Below are 22,671 nucleotides of genomic sequence, written 5' to 3'. Positions count from 1 at the left end.
TAGCCTGGGCCTAATAGTAGAACATGTTATAGTCAATCAGATGGCAGGGAAATGCATTCATATGTGACACGGACAATTCATTGAGCTCCCACAATCTGCAAGTCCATCATGTTGATAAAGTCTCTTTCTGTCTCTTCTCACATCCTTCAGCTTTGGTCATGTATCCTCCTCTCTTGAATATTATCTGTAAATGTTTTTGCGGTCTGTTATTTTAGGGATTTCGTTGTGTTATTAGAGGTTTTGTTATATCAATAACCATTCTCCTCTATTAATGGTATGACATTTAGGAGACACAACCACTTCTGCATCTTTCCTGTGCTATAATACTGTACGGTACATAAATGCTACATAACCTCATCTAATTTCTGCTAGTCGTCATATAAAGGTCTGGAAAGTTATGTATGTAACATACATGTTATCTTTTAATTCTGTACACATAGTAAAAGAAGATTTTCATTATTTAGTGATGCTAACAGCTAGTGATAAACATTTAGTATTTTTTGAACCAGTTATTCATGTGAGCGCGGAAATTTCTCAATGCACTACTAGCAAGGATATCAGCTACAATATTGTCGTGGGAATTAAATATTTCATTCTTATTGTCTGCTTATTCAGCGGAATATTGATTTAGGATGACTGCTCTCCAGTACTGTCTTTAGAGGTGGTGTACAAAGTTTCAATAGCTGCCCTGTGTTTTCCCTTGTGTCTTATTAAGCTATCACAAGTCAATGGGAGCTCTACAAGTAATTAAAAGTGACATCTACAATACATTAGAACCCATCCAATATCCCCTATGTTCAAGTACTTCAATGAACGTCATGTATAGTATTTTCTACGACTGTACCTACTGATGGTCCATTTAAGAATGAAGAGGCCTCAGCTAGCTAAAAACTTCAACTCCTTCACAGATTTTCTCTGCACGGTGTCACAGGTGACCTCTGTTCAAATGGAGGTGCACTGAAATTCACTTCACAGCAGTACCGCCATCTACTGCCAAAAAACTGCCCTTGCATTTAAGAAATGGTGTGGTCCTGGTCCTAGCGGTATGATGTAACATTATAACCTAGGAATATCCTTTTAAATGGCAGATTCAGATGCTATGTACAACAAATGGCTGGGGTAACAAAACTGAACAGAGGGAGAAGGAGCAATAAATATCTAGTGATAATATAGATTTCCATAAAGGTTGATTATTCCATTACAGCGATAATGGGGAAGATTGACTAATCCTGTCTAATATTTAGGCAGTTTAAATGTATACCAGAGTCTAAAGATGTGCCAGATTTATCAAAGATGCTGAAACCGGATAATAAATCTGCTGCATCTTTAGACGCTTTTGTCTAACTTTAGGCCACCTATTGCTTGTCTTACTTTGTAACAAAATTTTGTGCCACATTTTGGTGCATACTTTTCCCCCTGATTGTTTGATCTCCATTGTTTTCCTGATAAGTCAGACCCCTTAACTGTTCCCTTGACGAGTGAGGTGCAAAATGTGCGTAACACATACTAAATTTGACATGTACCAGGTTTTTTTTGCCACAATTCTAGCTCAATTAGCTTAGTAAATGTTCCCCAATGTGTTTCCAGTCCTTTTTACGCCTCACTTCACAAAAAGACACAATCTCATTCAGACACTCAATTTTTCTTAACAAAACTGCCATACAAAACGTAATTTGCTTTTTTCCAGTTGTGCTAGAGGCACATCATGGTACTTTAAGAATAGAAATTGTTTGACTATTGCAAGGGAGAGTCATTTTCCAATATAAGCTCTATGTGATTTGCTGGTGAGCAGATTTTTTCCCTACCTTAGTAAAATATTGGTCTCTGATCTTTGTTGTGTACTTACAAAAGATTGTTGATGATTATAACTTGAACGAAAGAGAAATTATGACGGTCGGGTGAAACATCAAATATGGTCCACTAGGTTCAAGGCCAAGCAAAGCAAAATAGCATTAATGGAAACAGTACAATTTAATAAAAATAAAACAAAAGAAAAAAAAAAAAAAACAGGGTAAAACAAAAATGTTGGGTTTAAAAAAAGAAAAAAAAAAGAAAAAAAATGATGCATTCACAGATTATCAAGCCACTGCAACTTCTTCGGGCATTCAACTGTTTGTTGTGGTACATATTCAGACAGTAGTCATTTAGCAGCAATGATTCGGCAATAAATAACGACGCATTGTGTCTCAGTCCTGCACGAGAATTGCAGCTACAGTCACATTGACAGCTGTAACCTACTGGCTCTAACAGCAGAGGAGACCTCAAAACCGACTGTACAAGCTTCGTCACACTGTGACAACAAATATATATATATATATTAAAAAAAAAAAAGGAGAGGAAGAGGAAAAAAAAAATAAAAGGAAAACTGCAGGCCTGAAATAAAACGACTCCACTGTCAGTAGGGCAGTGTTGACAAAGTCCATAGTCCACCAGAAGTAAAAATTGCCACCAAAGCCTCCGATCTTGGTATGAAACAGATTAGGAAACGCATCTTAAAAGAGCATGCTCTGTCTTCTGTTTTTTCCGTGCCCTACAAATGAGACAGGAAAAAATATTACAACCAATGGCCTGTGTGTATGATTGATAATAGAAAAGGTCACTGTGACAGATGATTCAGTATCTGGTAATGTTGTACAGTGGCGTAGGAAATGTTCCGCCAAGTCATATATTAACATTAAAACAAACAAAAACAAAATTTTAAAATGTTCCGGACCTCATTCTATTGGCTCTAATGGGGTACCCTATTTTAACAAATTAGTGCAACATTTGTGATGGAATCTGTGACTGAAGCATCTAAAAGAGCCTCCACCGCGCACAAGACTGAAACATTGCTGGATCTCTGCAACAAGAATGTCAGAAAATCAGACAAACACCCACATATCCAATATCCTTAATTCACGTTGCATAAATAGTGACTGGTTGTAATGGGTAAGAAGTCTCAATGTGTGCCGGCTTATGGACACTACACATTGAAATCAATGGGTTACAAAGCCTCCTATTGATTTCAATGTGTAGCGCGCGTAAGCCAGCACACATTGAAATCAATGGGATCTGTTTTGAAGCGCCGCGCTCTGACACGTGTTTACGTGTCTAAATGAGCGGTGCGTTACTCCGTGAGAACGGATCCTTAGGGCTAGTTCACAGAGTTTTTTGCAGGCAGATTTTGACGCGGAATCCGCCTGCGGAAAAGGTTTCCACCATGTGAACATACCCTTATAGAGACAAGATCTTTAGGCCACTAAACTGGACAATAATGAATGCATAGTAGAGGACTAAGTGATTTTTGTGGGACTGCATTAATATGAGAAGTGCAAATTATCCTAAGAAGAGACGTTGGGCGGAGAGCTCTTCAGTCTAGTCACCACTCCTGGACAAAACTGACATCTCCCTCATGACATCAGGCATGAAGGTGATGTCCAGGAGGTGTGATTAGCAAGTGGACTGGGTAAACGGACTGAAGCTGCTCCTCGCTCACTGACTATGTAGGTTAATTTCGATATGACTTTTTATGCACTCAGACATTTAAAAGTTCACTTTGTAATCTTTCTGCTGCATTAGAGGTGAATCAATGGAAAGGGAATTACTTCATCCTGCACACAATGGGACCAGTTTATGGTGGAAAAATCACCTGACACTAGATTCACGCTAGTGATGCATCTCCATTGTTTGGGTGCTTCATGAGACCTGAACAACAAAGAGGTAAGCCACTAAAACAGCGGCTATATACAGAGTTCAGCAGACTATCCGTTCTTTTTTAAACTAAAGCTGGCAGAGAAAAAAAGTCCTCCATCCAGTTTCTTTGCCAATTTCCGATAGACTCTGTGACTCAGGTTCCCTTTCACATGCTCCATATACCTTGTAAATCTTTTACAGTCAAGAACTGTAACAATGATTGATGTCAAAACACCTACCTCCTTCTGGATAGGAAGAATTCCGAAAACCAGGATCCTTTTGCAGCTGGATATCCTTAAGACTGAATATTGATATATCTGATAGGCAACAAGAGAAATTACTCAGACAACAATCGCAACCTGCAGCTTCATGCATCACAATCTGCTGCTTTGCATTTTGTTTAAAAATCCTTTCCATGAAAAGGTAGTGTGTTTAAAACAAAATACAAAAATACAGAAAATTATTAGTGCAAGTGATATTAGCAAACTTCAGATTTTATTAAAGAAAAAGTGCTTGTTTAATCAAATTATTTTACTTCTACTGAGCAAGATCAAATTCATACACAGAAATCTGTTCAGTTTTTTTTTTTTTTCTGTAATGTAGATTGTGAGCCCCACATAGGGCTCACAATGTACTTTTTTTTTTTCCTATCAGTATGTCTTTTTTGGAATATGAGATGGAAATCCATGCAAACATGGGGAGAACATACAAACTCCGTGCAGATGGTTTTTTGCCTTTGGCGGGATTTAAACACCAGGACTCCCCAAGCTGCAAGGCTGCAGTGCTAACCACTGAGCCACCATGTGGCCCCGAAATCTATTCAGTTTTAAAGGGATTCTATCATTAAAATCACATTTTTTCTCTATCACACATAGGAATATCCTTAAGAAAGGCTATTCTTCTCCTACCTTTAGAAGTCTTCACCGCGCCGCCATTCGGTAGAAATCCTGGTTTTCGTCTGTATGCAAATGAGTTCTTTCGCAGCACTGGGGTGCAGTCCCCAGCGCTCAAACAGCACTGGGGGCGTCCCCAATGCTGCGAGAGAACTCTCCAGCGTTGCCTTTATCTTCGCCTGGAACAGCCTCTCCCTGCGTCTTCTTCCGACCTGGGTTTCAATCTTCTACGCATACGCAGTTGGCTCTGCCATCAGGCCTCAAGCAGAGCCGACTGCGCATGTCCGGCAGCCCCAAGAAAATGGCTGATTACATACTAAGCCATGTAAGCGGCCATTTTCTGGTGGCCATAAACACAGAAAGCTGGTGTAAGCGGACATTTTCTTATGGCTGCCGGGCATGCGCAGTTGGCTCTGCTTGAGACCCAATGGCAGAGCCAACTACGCATGCCTAAAAGATTGAAACCCAGGACGGAAGACGACGCAGGGAGAGGCCGTTCCTGAAGAAGATGGAGGCAGCGCTGGAGATTTCTCTTGCAGCATTGGGGACGGCGGTGCAGACATCTAAAGGTAGAAAAAGAATAGCCTCTCTTAAGGCTATTCCTACGTGTGATCGAGAAAAAATTTGATTTTAATGATAGAATCCCTTTAAGCCACAGGGGGAAGGAGGAAGAGGGCAGCTCCCGAAACCAGAGAGACTAGGGAGAGATAAGAGACAGTGACAGTTTTATCTCACAACAGTTTTGGATTATCAGATCAATTATTATCAAGCACTGTTGTGAGAGAAATGAATCATTAGATGCTCCAGACTGCCTCAAATCTCTATTTGCCCTTTGTGTCCAATATCCTCCCTCTCCACAGATTTTATAGTATTCTAATATTAGTTTTGATTAATTTTTTTTTAACTTCTTCGGTGTCCACCAGTTTGTACCTTTGGCTTTATCTGTTGCTTTGCTGGGTACTACCGTATTTTGCGGACTATAAGGCGCACTGGACTATAAGGCGCATTACCCATGAGCGCCTTATAGTCCTGTCTAGGTTCATATATAAGGCGCACCGGACTATAAGGCGCAGCGCTGTCCGGTGGCGCCTTATATGTGATTGAAAGCGGCGGCACGCAGACTTTGCCGGCGGCCGCTTAACCCCCCGCTTCTATTTATTTCAATGGCACCCTTCCATTGAAATGAATGGAAGCGCTCGGCACGCGAGGAGTTAAGCTATTCGAATAGTATTCGCTCATCTCTAACTTCAATTGTAAGAAGTTACAATCCATATATAAGGCGCACCAGACTATAAGGCGCACTTTCGGTTTCTGAGGAAATCGTAGGATTTTATGTGCGCCTTATAGTCCAGAAAATACGGTACTTCACAATACTATATGTGCATTTTTCCTGTAGTAACTACTCTATGCACACTGCATATGGTTGGAAATATTTTCTAGAATCTACTAAGGGATTGGAACACCAATTAATATTTTTGTGTGGTTTTGGTTTTACTACATATCTTGGATTACAGTGAGTAGTATTATTTGCAAAGTGGAATTTCTCTGTAGGTATTATATAGCCCTCGTGTGAGGAATTATGAAGGTCTCAAGAAGTCAGTCATAAATGTATCCATATTGTAGAAATATAGATAGATGACTCATTGATTCTATGCAATTCTAACTTGTGTATAACAGAAATTAGAAAGGTTTCCATAATTACTTTCTGGTAAGCTATGTAGTTTTGTTCCCAGACTTCTGAAGTAAGCATGCTTCATGGCGTCTTCTGCTGAAATCCTCTTCTTAGACTCATACTGCAAGATAAAGAATGTTCCTTTAGGGACCCATATTGTACATTTTATATATTCAGGGACAGGCAGCAGAATAGTACATCTTTAGTTGTCAGTAAAAGAAAGCCATTTACTAGCAAAACAACATTTGTGGCCTAATTAAGTGGCATCCACAGACCACGATGGCATCCGCACTAACACAATACTTTGCTTAACCTCCTACATGTTAAAACATATTCCTATGCCACTCATCAGCTTTCATATAAGAAGCGAGTACTATTACCATCAGCAGCACATAATACACACATTAGCTATGTAGCTTTTTGTATAGGCCCTGAATTCTCTTGTGCCAAGAATACCCCTAAACGGCATTGAAGTGGTATTATCACAAACACAGAAAAAACCTTACAGGACCGGTCACCTCTTTATTTGGATAATACACTGTATACACTTTAAAAATACCAATGACATCCCTTTTTTTTTTTTTATTTATTTATTTTTTTGCAGGAGAGGCTTAGCATAATATTGCCTCATTCTGTGTACTATAGAAGATTCTCCAGGATCTGGCATCACCTGCTGTGTATATGTGACAGTACAGGAAACCGCAGCGTAACATCGGGCCACTTTTTTTTTATTTTTTTAGCTAGAGTACGATACATATGCATTAAGTCTCATATGCACATACCATAAATACCATATAGCTTTTGCCATATGCTGCTCAGAAAGGGTATCTTTATTGATTTATTCCTTATGGCAATCATGAATATAGAGTGAAAAAACTAAACCTCTGTGCACAAACAAATATGGAAAACTACATAGCATAGGATTAGAGCTGAAATTATGTATAACGTTATACTGTAGGTCAAGCCTAACTATTAAAGTCTGACTGCAGTAGAATACTATATAAATGCAAATTGACAATGTACATACACACACAAAAAAATCTCTACCTGAAGAAACCTGGTTAACAGCTCTATTCCTTCAGAGTCTAACCTAAAATGAAAAAGATATATATTTAGACTGTGCGGCAATAAAATACATCAGAAAATAATTTAAGAAAAAACAAAACAAAAAAACAAACAATGAGAGGAGACTCCTGCACACTGGACACAATGTTTAGCACTTCAAGTGACTGAGATCATGTCACTTGAGGAGGATTGGGCTGTCCACAGTCAGCAGTACATGGTTTATAAATCTAATCCAAGTACCTTATACAGATTCTACAGTTTCTATATATGCCTTTGTTATTCAACTTTGTAGGCCCACTATCTGTTTACGCTATAGAGGGGCTCTGGATTCGCTCCCTCAAAATGTTGCCCAGCTCCCCTGTTCAGTACTTGATTGACGTCGCTTCTTCCCTAGCTTGCAGGTTCAGTATAACTGCTTGTAGACTCAGTGCTAACTCTGCTATGGTTGTAGGCTGATGTCACAGGTATTGCACATTAGTACAGTAAATGCTCAGCCTGCAAGGAGCAATGTTAAAGCTGGAAGTCAGAGTTGTACTCAGAGTCCCTGTTGACAGCTAGAACAATGTGCATATTATAGGACCCCCCCCCCCCCTAAGGTTATCCAGAGGTGGGGCCTTCAGTAATTTGTCACCAAAACTGTGGATAGATGATAAATGGTGAGAAAACTACTTTAATTTTGCTTGGAAATAGCTCACATAAGTCTGACAGCTATGATAGTCAACTGTATCATCATGTACTGCTAGGAAAGAAAAAAAAAACAACTTTCATCCATAATACATAAAATACATAAGTTCAATTATTCAATTTCTGTATATCACTACACAGGGCGACCCCATACCTTGGAGCATGATTGATTAGAGGTTGAGGTTTGTACTTAGGAAAATTGTAGTTGCGGAACTCATCATTAGACGAAACTCCTGGCCAGGTTTCTTCAGTTGGAGTGCCTGAAAAACAAACCAATTCCAATAAAGCCCTGAAAATCAAAGACACCGTCTGACAGTTCCATCTAAGACTTTCTCCCTACAGCAATGAAATGGGGATGACTGCAGACCAAGTCCTCTTTCCTACTTGTATCAGATTACCGTAGTTGTCTTGTTAGTTTTGAGTTTACTGTACTGTCTGTTGTACTATGTATGTAAACAAATGTACAGCACCAACAAATCAATAGTGCTATATAAATAATGAAAACTATATGCATATTTGTCATTTGGAAGACTGCTACACACAACTTTATATACTGTATTTCTTCCAATACAATATAGATATATTCTCTGGAGAGTAACTTGAATTTTCCACTGAAAATAAACATGGGTTTGACTAATACAAACATTACTCCACGTGAGACCTGAGCTAACCAAACATGTTTTCATTCCTCAGCTGGCACTGAGCAGTCCTTCGATTCCGTATCAAATATTACAAGCTCAAAATGACATTTTGCACAATATTAAAATTGTTAACCGCTAAATTGTGGAAATTTACAATGGCATTAGACAGTAACAAAGTCTACAGCTAAAATTGTATGGTAAAACCAGACAGTGTATTTCAGTTCTGAGGATCTGACTGCACATGGCATGCCTTCATCTTTCAGCAATTACTGTAAATATCTTCTGGGATAAAAGGTCTTTTTGAGTGATGATTGATCCTTAAAGGCCGGCTTTGAAATGGAGCCCATTACTACTCGTGCCAAAGAACAAAATACAAAATGCTGTTAATCCCATGATGTGACACAATGGCCCATCTCAGAGGGCGATAAAGATAATACTCTCCAAATTAAATAATAAAGCAGTTATCCCTCAGGTAAGAATGGCGACATTTTTTCACTCTTTCATCCTTTTCTTCCTTTTAATATCTAGGTAGCCTCCTAGTCTGTCTGGGGGTCTCCTCAGGTGGCTCTGGCACACTTTGTTTTGTTTGTACTGTTGGTCTGTTTCAGACCTTGTTGTATTATCATAAAATTGCAATAAAAATTTGAATTGAAAAAAAAAAAAAAAAAAAAAAAAAAAGTGACATTTACCTAGAAGTCTGAAAATTAAATGAAGCTCATCTTCTACTGTGGACCCTGGAAAAAGTGGTCTTCCTGAAGCCATTTCAAAAAATATACAGCCAACACCCCTTGAAAGGTAGAAAACACAAAATAAATACATTTCCAAAGTATTCCAAGATAAAAAAGAAAAAAAAAATATGAAAAAGAAATCACAATTAAACACACTGTACAGACATAAATGTATAAGGTGATTGTTTCATAAGAAGCTAATCGATCAGCATTATCCCATTGTTACGACATAAGTGTTGGAGATGGCAATAGCCATTAAAATGAATGTGTCGCCAATTTTACTCCCAGGTCATTATGTGGTCACACTACATCCAACTGATCAACTATTGGTTTTACTTTCACCACCATTGTTTCTATTGCTCCAATGAAGATGAAACAATGATGTAAATCTGGAGTAAAAATGTCCTATAGGTTTTGTTTCCAGAGTTCGTATGCAAACCTAGAATTCTCCATGGTAACAGACTACAAATAAGCTGTATAGTCTTATCCAGCAGTCATATTCCTGAACACCTGTAGCGGGTGGGTGTAAGAGATTACTTCAGTCTTTTCCTATATCAAATTGCCATTTTTTTTCTTGCAGACCTGTGGTTTCAATCTACAAACCAGTCTCCATTGGATAGGAAAAAATTACTTGGAAATTTGATACAAGAATTTACAGGTTCTCACCCCTCTTAAGATGAGCTTCCATGTCCTCTTACATGCAGAGCTGACAGTGCGCTGAATTCATCACACCCTATGTATCTGCTCTGGTTCCAGAGATATTGGTACCATTCATTTTGGCCACTAATATCACTGCACAGTCAGAGGATCGGGCCTCATAGCTCAGCATCATTGCTGGACAGTGAGGTCCGCCCCGTTCACAGTACATAACTATAGAAGTGTAAAGGCAGAGAGTCTTTCCTTATTGCCCGGCCAGCCCTGCTAGCACCCATAGTTCTGGAGGTTATCAGACAGATACCTGCAAAGCTGAAAGTGGACTGTGAAATCAGCTTTGCAACGGTATAATATGCCCTATCTCAGCTGAAATGAAAGGTCAATATTAATAAACAAAGTATATGGTGTCCTTTATTGTCATCCTTGTTACTCTCTATTAAAGGAGTGAGAAGTAGGTACACAACGCCCCTGGCACCTAAGCAGTGCACTGGCATCTTGATCAGATATTTTTTAACAGTTTTTCTGACTCTCTGTAGATGCACATAGGCAAAAGGCATAAGTGACATGCTTTTTTTTTTTTGTTTTTGTTTTTTTTTTTACCACGTGCATTGCATGTTTTAGGCTATGTTTGGGTCAGTCTTTTAAGCACAAACATGAATTTAAATGTCCATTTTACAAAAATTACACAGAGAAAAATTCAGTAAGGTGTTAGCCATAAATAACTGCTTAAGACATATAGAAAATATATAGATGTGGGGTAATAGGATTTTTATCATTTCAGGTTTAATATGCATATGTAAAAAGTGTTTATAACGGAAACCCTGCACAGCAAAAGTTGTTAATATACATAGGTAAATATGTACAAAGACACTTACCACATGTCAATTTGTGTTGAATATTCAGAAGACCCAAGGAGAACATCGGGAGGCCTGTACCATAACGTAACCACTTCATTTGAGTAGGTTTTGGTTGGTACAGACTTTGCTCTTGCCAGTCCTACATTTAAAAGGAAAACAAAGTTAAGACAAAAACAACAAAGCGCAACTACCAGTAATAACAAAGACTTAAAAGGATCAGAAGTAGTGAAAATCCCGAGGGGTTATCTTGTGTAAAAGCCTTTACTACTCAATTCTGCAGTTTCTCAGGTATCCTGACCTAAGAGATACTGTGGAAGAATATGCAAATCTGTCTCCCCAAGATGTAAACAGGGAGACGGTGCCTCTGTTATGCCGCCCTCTATGGGAAGCACGCTGAACATCATGCCCGACTTTCCCAGAAGTCTTTACTGCATAATGCGGGGTTATAACCAAATCAATTTCTCAGCTACAGATGGCACCGTTTCTGTCTGGTTGGACTTCATCAACGCAGCCTAGAGAGAATTGATTTGGTAAGAAGAAGTAACGTCCATCCTAAGGATGGACGTTATCCCCATAATCTAATAGATACTGGTCAGTAATGGGAACTTATTTTTATATTAATCATTAGAGATGAGCGAGTACTGTTCGGATCAGTCGATCCGAACAGCACGCTCGCATAGAAATGAATGGACATAGCCGGCACGCGGGGGGTTAAGCGGCCGGCCGCTGTCAAAGCGGAAGTACTAGGTGCATCCATTCATTTCTATGGAGCGTGCTGTTCGGATCGGCTGATCCGAACAGTACTCGCTTATCTCTATTAAATCATACAGTTGGTGGGTTACAAAAATGAAAATGGCAGATAAAGGGTAATATTCTGGAAAAAAACCTAAACGCATATATTAGAGCGGTGAAACAAAAGGATGGGATTTTTGGTTGAGGCTTTATTTTGTATTGGGACAAAGAAAAAGCAGGTTGTGAAGGTGGACACTAAGGGTGCATTCACACTGAGTAAACGCTAGCTTATTTTGTAGAGTAAAATTACACTTGTAAATTTTGCTATCCCATTGACTTCAATGATATTTTTTTACAAGTGTAAAAATACGCCTGTAAAAAATACGCCTGTAAAAAATACGCCTGTAAAAATACGCCTGTAAAATGTCATTGAAGTCAATGGGATAGCAAAATTTACAAGTGTAATTTTACTTTACAAAATAAGCTAGCGTTTACTCAGTGTGAATGCACCCTAAGTGGGATTTATCAAGACAAGGATTTGCCATACAGATCTTGATATTCCCAGCATTCTGCGGGTTTCTGTACGTCTAGTCTGAATTTTACATCCAGTCATTGTTAGCATCAATGTCAGTAATAATTTATGTAAGAAACGTGTTACAAATCATAAATGTGTCTGGGCTGACACCTTGTCCATTGCCTTTACAGATAGTGCTGTTGCACCAATTTTTGGCACATAAGGAGTTTACGAAGTCGCAAACCCCAGCAAAGGCAATATTAAAATTATCCATTTAGGTCAAGGCATTTTCACTGCCTCAGGTTTTACTTTCCTTGATTTTGTTTTTATCAGCATTCAAAAATTCACATAATATCTTTGTAACAAAAACCATTAATAAAGATTTGTCCAGCCTTCAGCAATGTCTGGTTATACCAGAATAACTTCAACATTTATGGAGAGCCTTAAAGAGGACCTTCAGGGAACACAACGGGAAAGTTGATAGTGCGCTGGTATATAAAACCGCATGTGCCCCAGGAGGTGGAAGGTCCTCCTGGGGCACATGCGGTTTTATATACCAGCGCACTATCAACTTTCCCGTTGTGTTCCCTCAGTTAAGAGCTATCAATGCAGTTACCCATAGCTCTTCACCGTCAGAAGGGCTTCTCACAGTCAGTCAGGAATGCCCTTCCTCTCAGTAGCGTCTATAGCGCTGTATTGTGAGAGCGGTGAGGAATGCCCCCTCCTGATAGTACTCGTACCAGCACTGATAGCTCTTCACCAGAGGCACAGAATTCAGCGCACTGTCAGCTTTCTAGCGGTGTATTACACCACATGTGCCCCAGGAGGGAAAAGGTCCTCTAATAACCACAGGTCAATAAAATGAAAGCCACATATTCCCATTAGTCACATGTCCCTCCCCACGTCATATTAAATTTGCATGTGAAGGGTCTACAGAACTAGTATAATAAAGGTGCGTGTATGTGTATATATATATATATATATATATATATATATATATATATATATATATATAATATCTTTGAAAACTGTATGCTTCCTTATGTTATGATTAAAATGAAAAAAAAAAAGTGGAACAACCCTTTATAATTTTTCTCAGCTTTCTCTAACAGATGGACTGTACTTGTATAATATATGCCAATTTATATTAACTTTCTGCTCTTTTCCAATGTCATCCACTTCTTTTAGAGCAAAGGACAACAGAAGATGCCACACGCTTCATTTCAGCGAATCATTTTCAACAACTGTCATTAGAGTTACGTAACTGAAGCTTTTTGTCCGCAATTTAACATTATCCATGTTGAAGTCAGTGAGCTGGAATAATATGTGTGATCACAGTCCATTTCATACTCATTGTTGAGACAGTAACCACCCCCCAGCATCCGTGTGTGTTAAAATGAGCTTACTGAATTGTACGCTAGACCAAAGAATACATTAAAATGAGCATCTTAAGCATCCTCTGTCCACAGATGTTCACATAATGACCGGACTTAGAGCTAAAGAAAAGGACAAAGGAAAATCTCAAAATTAAATCCAGAGGTAAAGTCAAGTAAAGGCCGGGCATTGCCAACAACTCATTAAGGAAATCGGAGATTAGAAATCCATTCTGGAAGGGGGAAAATAAATGCTGAAACCATTCCTGATGTATTAATTATAATACTGCACATTTCCATTTTTGATTAATTGTAAAAGTGATTGATGTACAGTGTATCTGCAATGGGGTAAAGGGGATTCTGAAGTTATTCCTCTATCCACCATACAGTGGAAAACTGTGTGATGGGATAGAGTCTGACACAGGGACCCCTCCACTGATCAGTAGTATAGGGGTCCGATTCACTGTTTAAATGGAGCAGCAGGTCACTCCATTCATTCTCATTGGAACTACTGCAAAAAAAAAAAAAAAAATCTATTCTATCTATATAGTTCTCTGGAATTGGCACCAAAGACCCAAAAACGTGACCACCAAATACGAAAATCACCAGGTAACTAGAACAGGTATCGCAAATTCTTACACACGCAAGTCAAAGGAGGTTTGCTTTAAAAACCAATTGAAATGAATGGGTTTTTAAACTGACCGCCAGCAAGCCATCCCTATGCAGTTTTTCCTGGCTTTTTGACGTACTCACAAAGGGCGGACAGCAGTGTTAGTGTGAACATCCCCTTAGTCAAGAGACCACTGCAGTTATTCTTCTATCCACTGGACTTTCCTCTATGACTACACATTTCCAAAATACCCATTTAATGATTAACAGAGTATGGAGTCAAAACTGTTTTAATCATCTTCATCCAAACATCAAAAGGTGATATCCCATGAATTGTCGTCATAGTCCTGACAGCATGGCAGAAAGCAGTTTCTATTGGCTGCTTTGCATTATGTGGACATGCACGCTTATGAACACATTGAACACCAGGTGGCGCCATACAATGTAAATAATGCTACAAATCTTCACTGAACTGGAACAATTAAGAGTCTGTAAATGTCAACAATGGGACATATTTACTATTAAAATTACAATACTTTTGAATAAAATGTGCCAAAATGTTGGCGCACGTACATGTGACAAGTTAAACTACATAGACAAACTACACTTTTGCTATGGGTGTGGCCAACACTTGTAGAATTAGACAAATTTGTGAAGCTTTCTAATTACAAGTTCCAGATTTTTCTTGCTGTTAGTCAAATGTGACAGTAATGTAAAATGCACAAGTATCAAATAAATTTTAATGCTATCTGTACATTATATATGTTAATTATAATTACTATTGCAATTCTGAATTTAGTTTTTTGTTATACAAATCTGAAAAATAATATGGATTATAATTTCATTAATTTCAATTAAGTATGTGCATTATTTAGTGAGATATTCTATCCTCTTTCTTTTCTGAAAGAGGTGAATAGAAAAACGTATTTCTTTATAATACATCTTATATATAAAACCCATGATGCTGCACTAAAATCATGCTGTGTAGAATAAATATTAGCAATTAAGAAAATTTATAGAAAGGTTTGCTTTAATGCAAATTTGAAAAACAGTAAAAGTATTGGCATTTTAATAGATTTTTAGACTAAGGTCTCACATTATGGAAACGCAGCTTTTTTGTTGCAGATTTTGCTGCCTTATTTTGAGATAAAGCCATGAACGGCTACAATAGTAATGGGAGATATAATAGATATACTCCCAGCTTTGAATATTAAACCCCCCCCCAAACAAAACGAAAACTGAGTTTCCACAATATGGGGCTTTAGCCTTATGCCCTGTTCACATCTGCTTTTGTATTCCATCCGGGAGAGTCCGCATAGAGACATCCCCCCCCCCTTCCATCCGAACAGAATACAAAAGCAATTGCAAGCGCTGTGCTGTAAAAGCACATGGACCCCATAGACTATAATGGGGTCCGTGTGCTTGCCACGCATGAATCATTCCACAGCTGGAATTTTCTCTAGCCCCACTAATCCTGAACAATTAAGTGGGGTTAGATTCTGTGTCTAATATGCTAATGAGCAGACAAAGGGGTGTGAATTAGAACTCCAATCAGAGCAGACAGTGTCAGGGTCAGTTCACACGTGAAAACCGCCTAGCTTATTTGTGCGAGGTAAAAAACCTCGAGGAGTTTTTTTGACGCTGTTTTTTGCATTCCACGAGGTTTTTGACGAGGTTTTTGACGCGGTTTTCGCTAGCGGTTTTCGCTAGGGTTTTTTTTTCCTATATGTGCTATAGAAACTGCAGGCGAAATCCGCGCGGTTTTTTGCAAAAAACCGCGCGGTTTTCTGTGCAAAAAACCGCGCGGTTTTTTACCGCGCGGTTTTCGCCTCCCATTCACTTCTATGCAATTCTTCAGGCGTTTTCCGCCTGAAGAAAGGTCATGTCGCTTCTTCAGGCGGAAAACGCTAGGAGGAAAAAAAAAGCTAGTGGTCTACATAGACTACCATGTTAAAGGAGAGGTTTTTGAAGCGAATTCCGCTGTCAAAAACCTCCCCTTTGCCCACGTGTGAACTAGCCCTCAAAGTTTAGTATCACACTTTGCCTTGTCCTGCCTGAAACAACCCAATTGACAGTACAGAGTCTATTTGTCATATTAGACACAAACTAATTTTAATTTCTCTGCAATAGTAGAGCAATCGCTATTAAAAGATGCAAATAACTGGTGGTAATGCCACCTCTTTATTATGTAGGCCTAACAATCAATGTATTGATCTGAAGATGAAAGTGATTACTAGCATTAAAAAGTGCTGATTTAAAGGAATGATCAAACTTACCAAAATCTGCTAACTTTAGTTCCCCCTTTTCATTGATGAGGAGGTTTTGTGGCTTTAAATCTCGATGGAGGACTTTCCTTTTGTGACAATATGCTAAGCCTCTTAAAATCTGATATAAGAAGATCTACAGGAAATAAAAAATACTTAATGCATGATAAAAAATATAACTTGTATGTGCATTACTCTCCACTGTACAAAGTATGTTACAGTCATTTAAAGGGAGTGTCCGCAGCAAATTTATCTATTTATCTATTCACAGCAACTTGTGGAGGTGATTCTTTAGTTTCCAGATTTGCCCAGGAATATGGATTGAGACCAAGGACCGCGCAAACTAAGTCTCCAAAGAAGTTTTGTCTTTATTAGCTGACAAATCAATTCATATGAAAAATTGTACTCTAAAGCTAAAAAAAAAAACAAGCAAACAAAACAAACACCCCCAAACTGAAGGATAACCACTACAAGGTACTGCAACTAGGTTTATAACCAATTTGCTGCTGCAGACAAACCTTTTTATGGAAGAGTTTTTCAGAAAAAAAAAGACCTACAGCATTTCTAGAAATTATTACAAACCCTTTAATTAAAGAGGATCTGGAACTAGGTGAACCAGTAGTCACTGCATTGCCTTTATAGACTATGCGTATATGGCCACGAGCTATGGAACATGAAATGCTACTACAATGTCCAGTCTGGTTTCTAAAACAAATTTACTATAGCAGTGTGTATTACAGAATATCGGATGCTAGACTGCACCAAGAATCATCATTATAGTCTATGGGTTCTGGGGGTAAATGCTTTCTAAGCAGATAGAGTTAGCAATACGTATATTCAGTGATACTGAAAATGTTGCCTCAAAAGTACTGAACGGACAGTATTTAACCTAGTAAAACTTATTTTGAGCACAATGTCATCATTCAGTTGTTTTATGTACCTTTACATTGTGTATACTCATAATGTTCCCACAGTCATCCATGTATTGCTTCAAATCTTTGTCCTAGGAAGAAAAACAGAAAACATTAGATATTGCAGACATGTACCCAATGTTTTCTAATTATATTAGACCCATTACTACCATCAGATAACATAGTATTTTGGAAAACAAACAAAAGCATTAAACCTTTAAACTGGTTGTCCGGGATATTATGAAATCCCTACACTAATTTAAACATCCTCCTACTTTCTAAATAATGTTATTAATAAGAACAAACAAATAAATAAATAAAATAAATGTATGTATATTTACCCATACCCCTGGGGCTGTCATGTGAGCGCCCTAGAGACATTTTCTGATAATCCAGTGATGATCTGTTTCCTCATCTCCAGAAACGGATTGTTACTACTACTCCCCCCATCCATTTCTCTCATACTTGCCCATCCACATCTTCTTCCAGCGACACAGCTTCTCCTCCTGTGCTGGCAGGGTACGTGCTCTTCTCCTAGCACTGTGCCCGCACCGCTGCCAGTAAATCACCTCTACTGTGTGTCTACGCATGCGCAGGAGAGGTAAATTGTTGGAGGAGCATGCCCAGACACAGTACAGGAGGAGAAGAGGCCGTGTCACAGGAAGCAGCCATGGACTGAAAGTATGTAATATGGGTCGGGCGTTGGGCTAAGTAGGTAGGGTAGGACAGGACATATAGGATCGCTAGGATAGCTAGACAGGGAGGGGGAGAGAAGTTAGCAAGTTACATAGCAGGAAGCAGAAGGATGGAAACAAAAGTAGACACTAGGGGCCCCCACAGAAACCCACAAATCACTCAAAACACACTAAAAAGTATATAGGTACATTTATTAACCCATTAATAGCACCAATAGATTTTTATTTTTTAACACCCCCCCCCCCCCAACCAAACCATTTTTGCCCAGAAAACCCCTTTAATGATATGTCCTATTTAGACAAGCTTTTTTTCTTTTTTCGCGCCCGTCTTCTACTCTAATTTTCTAATAGCTCAGCCATAACAGCTTGATTTTAAATGTAACCATTTTGGATCAAATACACTGAAAACTTATTTTGCGTGCATGTGTGCACGAATGTGAGGGAGGTGTGTGAATATACTAATAATTCTTCATTTTTTTAGGTTATTGCAATGAAGTTTACATAATTGACTGCACTGTATAACTGAAACGTTAACTAATCTATAGGTCAGTATGATAACGGTTTTTATTTTGATTTTACCACTCTTCTTTTCCATTTTAATACTTTTGTATAATGAAAACACTTTTTGCAACTTGTTAATTTTTCAATTGATTGAGCTGTGTACGGGCATAGTTTTTTGCAAAAAGATTTGTAGGTTTCAGCTGCAACCCAAGCAGTCCAGTGAGATAAAGGCCTGGCCCTAGTGCTCCTAATGCCTCATTTGCTAAAGTTGTTTTCTTCTTCTTCTTCAGTCTGCCTCTAAATATGAGCTGCAGCCATTAATACTTTTGGTAAACTTGTTAGTTAGTATGGTACAGAAGTTACCTTTACTTATTTCTCACCCACACAACAAACAGAAACAAACGTTAAGTAAATCTTAATACCTAACCACAATAATATTTATACTAAGAATTTATAAAATAAACACACACACTAAATATAGGAGGTATCTCAAAGTGTATTGTGTAGAACAAGGTCCATAGACATGCTTAGTCTGTCATGTGATCCTTGTGAGGTTTAGCCATACTTTACTGTATATAAACTTACAATAAAAAGTCCAGCAAAACACTTGTTTCCATCCCTGCACCCATCACCTTATCTGTCACACAATAGGCTTCTTCCAGGTTTATTAGCCTCCTTTCCCTGCAATCCAACTTAACCGTAGATGCTGAATTTGGCACCATCGTATCTTTTATATCTCTTTCTCTTTGCTCTGCTACCAATCCCATGATGCATCAGCACCACATTAGTAGACCAGCTAGAGAATGTACTCTATTATCCTAAATGATAATATATACTAATTATATTTCTCCCTATAGCTCCTTAACAACAATAATAAAAGATATATATATATATATATATATATATATATATATATATATATATATATATATATATAATCAATTAGACTATAACAATATGGTTATGACTGAGTTCCTGCCTCTTAGTTGAATGACAGAAACTGTCTGCTTATCAGTAGTAAGGGGGGGTTCACACCCGCGTTCGCTGTCCAGTTTGTGGGTTTTTGTCTTCTGCCCCGCGAAACTGGACAGGAGACGGAAAGTTTTCAAACCCATTCACTTGAAAAGGTTTGCAAAGGTGACTGCCCGTATGCGTCTTCTGCCTGTACACGGGGAAAAGTTTTGTTTTTTTTTAACCAGACACACAGTCCTGCATGTCCATCTAAAAAACAAACAAAAAACAAACCAAACTGTTTCCCCACAGACAGGCAACAGACACACATGGGCAGTCACCTTTGCTAGTCAAGTGAATGGGTTAGAAAACTGACCGCCGGGTAACCGTCTCCTGTCCGGTTTCGAAAAGCAGAAGAAAGAAAACCCACAAACTGGACGACGAGCACAGGTGTGAACACACCCTTAGTGACAAACGTTTCTGTCTTCCACTCTGGAGAGTTTGTACAGAACAGTCCAACATTCAGGAGTTTATTAAAATCTAAATGAAATGATGTAGGAGATATCTAGTGACAGCGACATGAGCTAGCAGAAGAGATGGATTTAGATAGAAGGGATTAACTAAATAAGGTAAAACTGTCTGAATTACCAAGATATAAAGAACCTATTTATAAAATGATACATTATTCAGCACCCATGCAGACACCTCACACTAGAGATCACAAAAGTGACTCTATAGTTTTATTCTGATAGAAGTCTGTTATGCTTTGAAAAGGTGCATGGGCATGCAGCATGAGCCGGAACAGCACTGTAGCTATGGAATTAAAGGACATATGTTGAGAAAGTAGTGTAGCCCGCGGACGTGTGTGATATGCAAATAGAAATGTCATTTTAACAACCCTCTTCATTTTACATGCAGAAAATATTCTATACATACCAGGTATTCAAAGACGAGCGTTAATGATTTGTCCGTATGAACAATGTCATGTAAGGTAACAATGTTTGCATGCTTCAGATCCTTCAACAGTGAGACTAGAGGAGAAGAGGAGAAACATTCAGGATATTCCACTGCACCAGCACACATTACATTACATTTCCATATCATCTTTTATGAAGTCTCTGACAACTGTAATAATGTCCACATTATCAGATTATTTTACATATAGAGTCTTCCAGAGCAGCAGACAACCACTTGGAGGCCATGCACATTAGATGAAAGCATGCCAGTTGTGTAAGTGAGCAGTAACACCATTTCTGGTTCCAGTATCAGAGTTAAATTTAGCATAATTTACTAGTATCCCGAAATGCACACTATACCTCTACTTTGTATTATTTTTTGCATACAGTGAGTAGAGGAGAATCTGTTCTATAAATGCCTCTCATTCAAAAACAGCCACAAGACTGTGTGGATGCGTGAGAAAGATTTTTTTTTTTTATCAATCTCTTACATAAGAATAAGGCCCCATGCACACAAATGTAAGCTTGGTCAGTGTGCTAGCCATGTTTTTCACAGCAAACACAATGACCAATTATAGTCTAAGGTCCAGTGTATGGGGCCATGAGTATGGCACAAAACTCAGGACAGTAACTATACCTGTCCGTTTTGTGGCTTGGGCACGATGAAATGCAAAATGAATGGGATCCATTTATTCATAAACATTTTTTCCCCCCAATTCTACAGTATGCACATAGACTTCTGCCAGCCTCATTCAGTTTGCAGGACTTTCTGTAACATCTGCTGCATGTGAATCCACACTAAAAGAAACAGATGGATGTAAAGCATTACCTTCTCTAATAGCCGTGCATGGAGCTCCTTCTTCATGTTCCAATCGGATTTCTTTCAGGGCTACAAGGTTTTCGGTTAACTTACTCCTCCCTTTAAATACTGTAGCATATGTTCCCTAGAAAGAGAAATTTCTCTTAAAGGGATTCTACCACTAAAACACTTTTTTTTTCTAGTTACCACGTCGGAATAGCCTTTAAAAAGGCTATTCGTCTCTTACCTGTGGAAGTGCTCTCCGCCGCGCCGTTCGTTCAAAATACCGGTTTGTACCGGTATGCTAATGAGTTCTCTCGCAGCGATGGGGGCGTCCCCATTGCAGGAGCAGCGATGGGGGCGTCCCCATTGCAGCTCGAAAACTCACCGCAGCGCCGCCTCTCCGGTCTTCGGTGTCCTCCCCTTGCTTCTTCAGCGTACTGTCGGACGCCTGCGCAGTACGCTCTGTTCGACGAAGATTGCCGAACGTACTGCGGGCACTGCACTTTCGCGCATGCGCAGTACGTTCGGCAATCTTCGCCGAACAGAGAGCATACTGCGCAGGCGTCCGACAGACGCTGAAGAGGCAAGGGGAGGACACCGAAGACCGGAGAGGCGGCGCTGCGGTGAGTTTTCGAGCTGCAATGGGGACGCCCCCATCGCTGCGAGAGAACTCATTAGCATACCGGTACAAACCGGTATTTTGAACGAACGGCGCGGCGGAGAGCACTTCCACAGGTAAGAGACGAATAGCCTTTTTAAAGGCTATTCCGACGTGGTAACTAGAAAAAAAAGTGTTTTAGTGGTAGAATCCCTTTAAAGACTTGACACAGATAATGCACCTTGGATGGGAAATGAACAGCTGTTACTTATCACACAGTATGCACTTTTTTTTTTTTTTTTACAACCAAACTTTTGATTTTCTGACAGTATTTTGTAATATATTTTATTAGCAAATTTTGGCTCATTTCTTTGAATCCTGCAGCTCTTTATTTTTTCCTTCCTTCCAACATTGAGCTCTGAAGACTGCTGCTCACAGTGTACAGTGTGCTGTGTGAAAGTGGAGATTGCAGTTTTTCCTGGATTTTCAGAGATATCACATTTGAAAACAGTCAGGATTAGGATCGATCGATTGATCTATCTATCTATCTATCTGCAGCTGTAACACCTCCCAACAGTTTGCAATCTGTGATACCTCTGGAAAAAACATAGGGAGAAACGGCAACTTTAGCATCATATCACACCAAAGGAAAGTTTCTACATTTTATAATGCCCCAGATATATCAGTTTGAAGTGACCCCCTACCCCCATTTTCTCTTCATTACACAGAAGCCCCTACATCGCACACAATCACGAGCAGGGAACAACTCTTAACAGAGAAGCAAAGGAAAGAATTACAAAATGTGAGGTTTCATAGAAAGCAGCCAAAATTTGTTAGTAAAGTATATAAAAAAAATGTATAAATGACAAAATGTTGCCATAAAATTAAAAGTTGTTCAG

The 22,671-nt window shown here is 38.9% G+C and overlaps 1 protein-coding gene across 1 annotated transcript in view; it reads right to left on the bottom strand.

Moving 5' to 3' along the window:
- Positions 1-1,998: 1,998 nt before the first annotated feature.
- Positions 1,999-22,671, bottom strand: part of CDK17 (cyclin dependent kinase 17) — a 110,559-nt gene continuing 89,886 nt past the window's right edge. The window contains exons 7-17 of the mRNA XM_075274560.1: positions 21,202-21,316; positions 20,353-20,447; positions 17,299-17,361; positions 16,371-16,494; positions 10,885-11,005; positions 9,317-9,414; positions 8,141-8,246; positions 7,285-7,327; positions 6,268-6,358; positions 3,912-3,989; positions 1,999-2,530 (exon numbers count right to left, since the gene is read on the bottom strand). Coding sequence (XP_075130661.1) covers positions 2,493-2,530; positions 3,912-3,989; positions 6,268-6,358; positions 7,285-7,327; positions 8,141-8,246; positions 9,317-9,414; positions 10,885-11,005; positions 16,371-16,494; positions 17,299-17,361; positions 20,353-20,447; positions 21,202-21,316 — 972 coding nt within the window. The 3' untranslated portion in view covers positions 1,999-2,492. The remainder of the gene's footprint in view (positions 2,531-3,911; positions 3,990-6,267; positions 6,359-7,284; positions 7,328-8,140; positions 8,247-9,316; positions 9,415-10,884; positions 11,006-16,370; positions 16,495-17,298; positions 17,362-20,352; positions 20,448-21,201; positions 21,317-22,671) is intronic.

The sequence above is a fragment of the Leptodactylus fuscus genome, chromosome 5 (assembly GCF_031893055.1).
Source record: "Leptodactylus fuscus isolate aLepFus1 chromosome 5, aLepFus1.hap2, whole genome shotgun sequence".
NCBI classification, from domain to species: domain Eukaryota; kingdom Metazoa; phylum Chordata; class Amphibia; order Anura; family Leptodactylidae; genus Leptodactylus; species Leptodactylus fuscus.
The sequence above is the reverse complement of the archived record's forward strand: the minus strand, read 5'-3'. Positions and strand labels throughout refer to the sequence as shown.